The 9,287-nt window shown below is 49.0% G+C and overlaps 1 protein-coding gene across 1 annotated transcript in view; it reads right to left on the reverse strand.

Annotated features, from left to right (window-relative positions):
• Positions 1 to 972, reverse strand: part of NXPH1 (neurexophilin 1) — a 206,989-nt gene extending 206,017 nt beyond the window's left edge. The window contains exon 1 of the mRNA XM_058183363.1: positions 887 to 972. Within this exon, the coding sequence (XP_058039346.1) occupies positions 887 to 940 (54 nt within the window). The 5' untranslated portion in view covers positions 941 to 972. The remainder of the gene's footprint in view (positions 1 to 886) is intronic.
• Positions 973 to 9,287: the final 8,315 nt, after the last annotated feature.

A 9,287-nucleotide genomic window follows, 5' to 3' on the forward strand; every position in this document is an offset into this window, starting at 1 on the left:
AAAACCATTCTAAACCCTGAAAGGTGGGGCATGGAGACAAGGAAGCTGATTTCTAATAATCACACCGAGAAGCATTCTACCAAATATTACTTTCCACTTTCTAGCTCCTGGTGCGTATATTGGGTTCCAATTCCCAAAACGCCCGCCTAGAATTGTCAAACGATAACTCCCATCATCCCCAGCTTGGACAGGAAGCGTACTGCTCCCACCATTCCCAACTAATGAGGCGCATGGCCAATTGTTTGAGACAGATGGAGGTCATTAGGAAGGCACCGGATCGGGAAGAGTTTCTGACGGTACACCGGAGGGAGGGGGTCGGAGAATCAGGGTGACAGGGGACTCATCAGAATGGCCTTGGAACTCAATCCCGTGTGATTCCTAAGAGCCCTGTGATTTTGACCCCCTTCTTACGTGTGAACGAACAGAATGTTCAATGCTTAACTAAAAGAACTTGAGGAGGAAAAAAGTTTTATAGAATATGAGTCCGAAACACCACTGTTAACTGGCAAAATCCTTCCAAGAATCGCTGCGCAGGATTCCTACCTTCACACTCTGAATTTCCCACACAAAAACAAGCCCTGGTCGATAAGATTGCAATATCCCTTGCCCAGTATCTGGAGCCCACCGCTCCAAGTGAAAACTGCCCAAGAGCAACCTCCCCCTCCTCAACCTAAAGCTTAGACTCTTGAAGTTGCCGGAACCCAACGCTCTTCTCTGCCTCAGGGCATGTCCGTGATTGATGGAGGCACTCGGGGATCCAAGAAGTTTGTCCGGAATGTAGGACGTTTCCCCCAGGATCGAGGCCTCCCCTGCTGATATCCCGCCGGCAACCCCGGCTAGGACACGAGCAGAGAGGGGTGGGGGAAAGAGAGGCGCAGAAACTTACCAGGTACAGGACAGGTTGCAGCAGAAGCACCGCGTACCAATATGTGGGCTGCATCCTCGCGGCTCAAACTTCCTTCGCGCTGCTCGGGCTCCCTCTCTGTTTCGCCAGAACCATAGATCCACCCGGCATCTACTTTAAAGAGCCAGGACAGCTCGCTTCAGCCTAGGCAAAAATGAAAAGATAAACTCCATGACCACGAGACAAGGTTAGCTGCCGAGTTGATGGAAAGGGGAGGGGGAGGACACCCAGCCGGCGAGGGGGAAGAAGGGGATGCCTCAAAGAGAATTAGTCCATCTGGCAAGGGCGCTGGGAGAAGAGCTTTCCTTGGGCCAAATTAACTAGTTGGGGGCTGACTCCAGAGCAAGAGGCTTAATAAGAGCTGGGGGGGGGTTCCAATGTCCAGCGCTCTTGCTTGTCTAGGTGGGTGGGAAGAGAGGGCATCCACCAGATCTTTCGCCGCCACCCCGATTCTTCGCGTGGGGCAGGAGTAAAGCTACGCGCCTGGCCAGGAGGGTGCGGAAAGTGGGGGAGGAGAAGGATCAAGAGAGCGATGGGGGAGGCTGAGAGGAGCCAATCGATTAACCTGGGCTCCCGGATCATGGCCGAGACCAAGCTCAAGTTCCAGGCAAAGGTTTCGAGACAGTGGCTTGAACCTGAGAAGCGCCCAAAGAAGCTCGCGCGCGCGCGCACACACACACACACCTCGCTTTCTCCCACAGATCGTCCAACCACCCCCGACCTCCCACCACCCCCTTTTCGGTGCTTTGAAGCCGCTCTTCTGTCTCTGGCTTGTCCTGACCCTCTTTGCCTCATTGCTGATCACCAAATCTCCCCGCTGTTCGAGTCGCCCCCTCTTTCCCCCCCGAAGGCTCGCGGGGAAAAGGAAAGCGTCCACCTACTGCATGTGGGGTCCGAAAGCAGGTGTCGACCTCTGGCAATAGTCCATAGGAAAAGAAATCGGCACAACAATCAAAGCCAGCTACGCGGGCTCGGGTGCTCGGACAGGGTCCCCTCGGCGCGGTTGCTCCATGATATGGACCGAGGTCCCGTGGAAACAGGTGCCGCCGTTTTCGAAAGGGAATCGCCCAGGGACGTCACGATGGCAGGAAACTTGCAAGAGGAAAGAGACCTGAGGCTGTCCGGACCTCCCGCGTCTTTTTGCAGCAACCAGCGGCACCAGCAGTAGCCACCGCTATTGCCTCCTGGGCGTTCCGAGTGATTTGTCTCTATTAAAAATGACTTATTGGCCAGCAAGTGCCCGGCGATGGCTGCTCTTTAAGTTTCGATAAAATCTATCTGCAAAGACCTTGGCTGATCATCTCTTTAGGGGGAAGGGAGAGAAAAGGAAGAAAGGGGGAGGAGAAGTGGACGGGGGAAGTGAAGGGGAGGGGAAGCCAAGCGATGCAATACAAGCGGCTGGGTGGCAGAGCCCCAGAGCGCTGTCCGAATCATTTCAGCTGGAAAAAGGAAGGGGGAAAGAAAGCTATGAGACTTTAAGCTGCAACCCAGCCTCTATAGCCTGAAACTGGCGGCGAATCAGAGTCCTCCCGAGGCGCTCTGCAGTGCAGTACCCTGCCGCCAGGGGACTCCCTTCCGCTCTTTCGCAGGCTTACACAGCCGCCCGCGTTCACGGTGGTCTCCTCGCCGTGAACCACGGGGCGTGGAAAAGGGATGCCCTAGCAAAGCATTAACGTGCCCTCTGCGCCGGGAGACAGAAGAAAGATTGGCTTCGCTTCGTTTCGTTCTCTCTCTTTCTCTCTGTGTTTCTCGCCTCGCCCCGCCCCGCTTGCCTTGCTGCTTTCTGGCTCCTTCTTCTTTCTCAGTAGCAATTAATATCCCATGAATATGAATAATGATGTCGCCCTTGGCTCCCGAACAAACAATAAAGCATTTGGAAAAGGAAGCTTCAAGTCTTCCGACGCTTCCCTGGAGTAGACTGCGGGGGCTACGAGATGGCTAAAGCAATGAGCCGCGAAGTCTGGTACCCGAGATAAGAAAAGTTGGGCGGCGTGGCATGGCTTGGCGAGAGCCGCCTCAGATGCAAAACCCGCCCTTTTCCGGGGCGGGGTGAAACTGGAGGTCGATACCGGTAGCTGAGGCTATTTCCCTCACTCCTATTGGAACAATAACTTCGGAATAGTTACTTCGGAATCATTGCCTTGGGCTGCCTCGTTTGAGACTTGAACATAGGTGTTACACAATGGATTCAAGATCAGCCCACTCTCTGCTGTGCCCTTAACAGTGGTGGGTTTCAAAAAAATTTACTACCGGTTCTGTGAGTGTGGCTTGGTGGGTGTGGCTTGGTTGGTGTGACAGGGGAAGGATACTGTAACATCTCCATTCCCACCCCACTCCAGAGGAAAGTTACTGCAAAAATCCCCATTTCCTCCCAAACATCTGGGAATTGGGAGGCAGAAAATAGATGGGGACTGGGCCAGTCAAAATTTTTACTATCCGTTTTCTGAACTACTCAAAATTTCTGCTATTGGTTCTCCAAAACTGGTCAGAACCTGCTGAAACCCACCTCTGGCCCTTAACATGCATACCTCCTGTTCTTCATCTGCCAGTACAAAAAAAAAGTTTAATGTGTCAGTTGCCCCCTAATACCAGTTTACCATAGTTCCCAGTATTAATTTATATAGTCCAGTTGTAGACACACACACACACACACACACACACACACACACACACTTTTGGTATTCTATTGTGTTCCAGATTGAAAAATGTGGAATCATGAACAGGTAACTTGAGGTTCTAAGATTAATTCACTTCTAGTAAAAATAAGAGAGAGGAGACTTGGTAAATCTATTGTAAATAATCTTAACTAAGAATTTCACTGATTTATTCTGAAAGGATAATTTTTCTTTTTGCTGTCTTGGTTTAGCAAAAAAAAAAAGAGATTTAGACTGCAACCTTTACAGACTTATCTAGAATTGCATACCATTGAATTCAATGGGTTTATTTCTGGGCAGATTTTGCAATGCAAATGTGCTACAATAGACTGTGTAGAGAACATTAATTGAGGAGCTAATAATACTGAACACATCTTGCAGATGCTATAAGGAAAGAAGGCTACTACACCAAGCTTATAAGTTACCTAATTTTTAGAGTGTTTTCAGATAGCTTTTATTTCAGCTATCAGAACTCTGTTTCGTGGTGTTTTAAAAGCAATCCTAATTTAGAGTGCATTTGCTAGAGATGACGAAGTGAATTTGCAAGTAATGAAGACATGAATTTGTGTTCATCAACATCAATTCACAAATAGATTGGTCACTGTAAGTTGTACACTTTGTACATCAAGGGTGCCTTACAGCACATTGAGAGATGCAGCAAAGACATTGTAGCTTAAATCCTAGGGTGTCTCAGTTGAAAACAAGGTAAATGCTCCCAAAGTTGAGATCATTCTCAGGTACTGTAGTAGATCACTTGAGAGCTGTTTTTCCTTTAGGCTGGATCATCTTTGTCTCTGTGACCCTCATAGAAACCAAGATGTCACTTCATCACCCCACTTAATTGTTCAAAACATTTTCTTACTGGATTCTTGGTGTTCTCTGGGCTTGCTTTTCTTCTTGATGATGTTTTATTATCTAGTTCAATAACACCATCAGTGCATGGAGGAGTGAAGGTACAAACACAACCTCTACGTTCCACAAACATTCTTAGAAAATGGAAGTCATGTGTAGTCCCAGTCTAGTGACTGTTTTGGACATGTGCCAAATTCTTGAGAAAAGGGGAATGGGGATTATAAAAAGAAAGAATTCGGACCGAAGGTGAGCAGCATTTGTGCCTGCTTGCACTCGTCATGGCAGTGACTTGGGGACAATACCTTCACAGGCCTTAAAAAGATTGCCAACTTCTTGTGCTAGGATGCACATTCATGTGTGCTCGTACAAAATATTCCAAACTGAACCACCCACATTTTCCTCTCCCCCCACTTCTTTTCTCTCCTGTTTTTGGTTCTGTGATTTTATAGCAAACTGTTTGAGAATATGGAGGGGGGATAAAGAAATGGAGCTCTTCATTATTTTTTTTTCCCTTTCTAAAAGAATCTCTGGAGCTCTAATTTCCAATCCATGCAACTCTGATATTTGGCTGGACAGATTCTAACAAACAGCAGCCCCTCTCATGACTTGCTGACAAAGCCTGTGATTTATCGTCTTCCAAAGGAGGAAACGGGGAGAGAGAGAGACCGTCACCCTATGAATGCTCTAGTCTAGCAGAAAAGAAAAGGATTTCATTTGTCCTGCCAAGTACCTGCTCTCTTGGAACACATCTGGATGATTAATATTGCTGTCTGACATTTTGATACTAATCTCTAAAATACTGTTTCAACTCAGAAGCTTCACTTTAGAACATTGCAATAAAAAGCTGATTGGTGATTAAATACCTTTAGATAAACTGCATTGAAGTTGGATGTGACCATGATGGAACCACAGCGAACATTTCATCAAGCTTGGGGTGTATTTCTACAAAAAAATCCAAGCCTCTTTTGTCCCCATGAAATTACTAAAAAGGGATTTTGGAATTCTAGATCCTAGCCTTGCTCCTTTCATATTCTAAATAAATGTCCTAGTTTGTCATTCTTAAGTATAAATTATCCTCGGCCTCCTTAACAAAGGTGCCACTCAATAATGAAAGCAAATCATAAAGCTGTACCAGCTTAACACTTTTTTACAAAAAAAATAAAATACAAAGCAGTATCATAGCAGTCACCAATAAGGAATTTGGCAGAATTTATATGTGGATCTACTGATAGCTGTCTAGGTGATTTACAATAAATCAGCAAGGATTTTTAATTTTCAGTAATTAATCCACAAATAAAAACATACTGTTAGCATAAGAAACACAGCTTCCCTATTGCCCTTAAATTAGAGAAATCTAATTTGACATTTGGTTAAAGCAATGCTGCTTTCCTTGAACCAAAAGGATGGCTGTATATTTCAAATGACCGCATTTGGGTAACTCAGAAACAGGCGCATATTTATGGCTGCAGTGTCCCTTGATTATGTGACTGCATTTTATGATGTTTTGCTGAAAACCAGCAGTTACTTCTGGTTTTCAGCAAAACCAGTCATACTGATCAAGGACTGTAATGTTCACTTAACAACTGCCATGGAAAAGATCATAAAATCGGATCAGTCATATAGAAGATGTGCTTTACAACCATCGTGCCTTATGACTGTAATGGGCAGGCTCCATTATGGTCATAGGTTGAGGACTACTTGTATAATATTGATTACCATGAGGTTTCTTTCCATCTCCAGATGCCTTTGATCTAAAAGATAGCCTAAAGCTACAGTTAGCCCACTTGGCATAGTTTTGTTCAGGTTCCTATCCTACTTGAGAAAAATGTGTTAACAAACTGCTGAACATTGCTTACTGTTCTTTGCTTCACCTACCCATCATTCCAGAGAGAAGGAACTTGTTGTGTCTCGTCCGATCTCACCACAGCCGGGGCCTTCTTATCTGCTTCCGAACACGGAGGAATGTCCTAGTATGCCTCCCGGCCCCAGCCCTGGCTCCATGCCCAGACAGGCTGAAGAGGAGGAAATACCTCCAGCCCTCAGCTCTGGCTCCATGCCCAGGCAAACAGAGCAACTAGACCCCTCCCCCTCCTCCACAGCATGTGAGCCTGAGGGAGGTCGATTGCCAACAGCTGCAGACTGGAGTGACCCTCGCGTCAGAAGACTTGATAGGCGGAGGCAACAGAAGGAAGGGAGGGGCAGGCCTGGATAAGTGCTGAGTCATGGAGCCACACCCCATGGCCTATATAAAGGATCTGCTTTCTGGCATTCTCTGAGTCAGGCAAAGTCTAAACATATCTTGCTGAAGTCACTTTCTGGTCTCCTGCTTGCCCTGAGGACTTTGCTAGGACTTTGGCAGAGCTGCAGAGGCACGCCTGATTCGGATTTCCCTGACCCGGCCGTCAGCGGAGGAGTGGGACACGACAGAACTGATGTTTCCATTATAGTACTTTAAAAGAAGAAATCTTCCATTTGAGCTCATTATTGGTGATTACAAAAACATGATGGCCATGGGGTTATCTCGGCAACCATACCAAAATAGCTTTGGCACTACCTTCTTCTGGAATGTATTTTTGACTTCCCTGCCTAAACTAAAACTTGGGAACTTCCTGATGGCATCCCATTCAAATGCAAACTAGGTCCCACATGGTTTAGTTATTTCAAGAACAGCGAAATTGGCAAGGTACTGCTACCTGCTGCAACTTATTATATTACGGGTGATTAAACACAAAAACAAAGGAAGCTTCTATTTACACGCCCCGAGAGATGGCATGCGAAATCTAGGAGGCTTAGGGGATTTTTAATGAACTCTTTTAGTCGTTTTTTATTGGGGGATTTTAAGGGAAATTTTAAGGGGGGGAGGGAAAGGGCGGGAGTTGGGGGTAGCCCGTCGAGGGTGGGGCCAGTCACTGCGCGTGTTTGCGGCGGAGTGTTAATAGGTCCGAAGGTTCCGGGGGAGGGTGATGTTCCAGGTGACAATTGTGGTTCCATCTGTGTGGTTAGTGGGAGAGGCAGATATGGCGGATGGGGGGAGGCGTATCGAGACCTGGGAGCACGTGTTTGATGTCTGAAGGCGATCACGTGCTCCGCCCCTCAGTTCCTACCTGCCTCAGGAGGCCATGATCCTCAGAGCTTGGATCTTGGCTGATGTTATGTAATGCCGGTCCGTGGCTAATAAAGCTCCCTGATCTGTGATCTTATTCAGGGGAGTCCGGACCTTATGGGCATTACGGAGACCTGGTTGGGCCCGGAGGGGTGCCTTGTTGAGTTGTGCCTCCAGGTTTCCGAGCATTTCATCAGCCGAGGCCCAAGGTAGGGGTGGGGGTGGCGGTTGTTATTAAGGAAGATCTAGAGCCGAGGAGGCCACTGTTCCTCAGATTGCCGGCTGTGAATCCTCTATGTGAGGTGGGGCCATAGGAATCAGTTGGGCTTGTTGATCGCGTACCTGGCTCCTTGCTGCGTGACCACAGCCCTGCCCGAGCTGTTGGAGGTACTGCTGCTGTGGCGGTTGAGACCCCAGACTTATAGTCATGGGGATTTCAACTTGCCATCAGTTGGCTTGGCATCGACGGCAGCTCGGGAGTTCCAGGCTTCCATGACGGCCTTGGACCTGATTCGAGTAAATGATGGCCCCACGCACATGGGGAGGCATGCTGGATCTGATTTATATCTCTGGACAGTGGTTAAATGATCTGGTATTAGACGATTTAGTAACAGAACCAATGTCATGGTCGGATCATTTTCTCCTTCGCCTAGACTTCCGAACCGCCATTCACCACCGCAGGGAGACGGAACCTATACGGTGGTCCCGTCCCAGGCGCCTGATGGACCCTGAGAGGTTCCAGACGGAGCTTGGGCCATTCCCTGAGGATCTGGCCCACGGCACGACTGAGGAACTGGTCGTGGCCTGGGAGCGGCCACGGCCGGGCCCTGGACCGTGTCGCGCCTTTGCGGCCTCTGACCCGCGAGATCTCGTCCGCCCCTTGGTTCTCCGAGGGGCTGAGGGAGATGAAACGTCGGAGAAGACGCCTAGAGAGCACCTGGAGGTCCAGTCGCCCGGTTGATCGGACACTAGTTAGGACCTATTCTAGGACCTACCTAGTGGCAATGAGGGAAGCGAGGCGCCCTACGCCCACCCTCATTGCGTCGGCAGATAACCGCCCGCCGCCCTGTTTGGGTGACCCGCCTCTCCTACATCAGGAGGTGCGGATGACCCTTTGCAGGGACGAGCCGAGGAGTTTAGTGGTTATCTATACGATAAAATCGCTCAGCTGAGGGACGGTCTGGACCGAATTTGGGATGATCCAAGCGAGGGAGAGGAGGCACGTCTTGTTGAGCACATTTGGGATGAGTTTGACCCTGTGGCTCCCGAGGACGTGGACAGGCTGTTGGGGAGGCTTCACGGCACGACATGTTTACTGGACCCGTGTCCTTCCTGGCTGGTACTGGCCACTCAGGCGGTGACACGAGGCTGGCTCCAGAGGATTATCAACGCTTTGTTGGATGGGGTTTTCCTGCCGCCTTGAAAGAGGCGGTGGTGAGACCCTCCTTAAGAAGCCCTCTTGGACCCAGCTATTTTGGGTAATTATCGCCCAGTTCCATCCTCCGCTTTGTTGCGAAGGTTGTGGAGAGTGCCGTGGCGCACTAGCTGCCCCAACACCTGGATGAAGATGTCTATCTAGACCCGTTCCAGTCCGGCTTCCGACCCGGATACAGCACGGAGACAGCTTTGGTCGCATTGGTGGATGATCTCTGGAGGGCCAGGGACAGGGGATATTCCTCTGCCCTGGACCTATTAGACCTCTCAGCGCTCGATACCATCGATCATGGTATCCTGCTGCGCGGTTGGGGGATTGGGAGTGGAGGCACCGATATCG

This window comes from Ahaetulla prasina, chromosome 4, assembly GCF_028640845.1.
Source record: "Ahaetulla prasina isolate Xishuangbanna chromosome 4, ASM2864084v1, whole genome shotgun sequence".
NCBI classification, from domain to species: domain Eukaryota; kingdom Metazoa; phylum Chordata; class Lepidosauria; order Squamata; family Colubridae; genus Ahaetulla; species Ahaetulla prasina.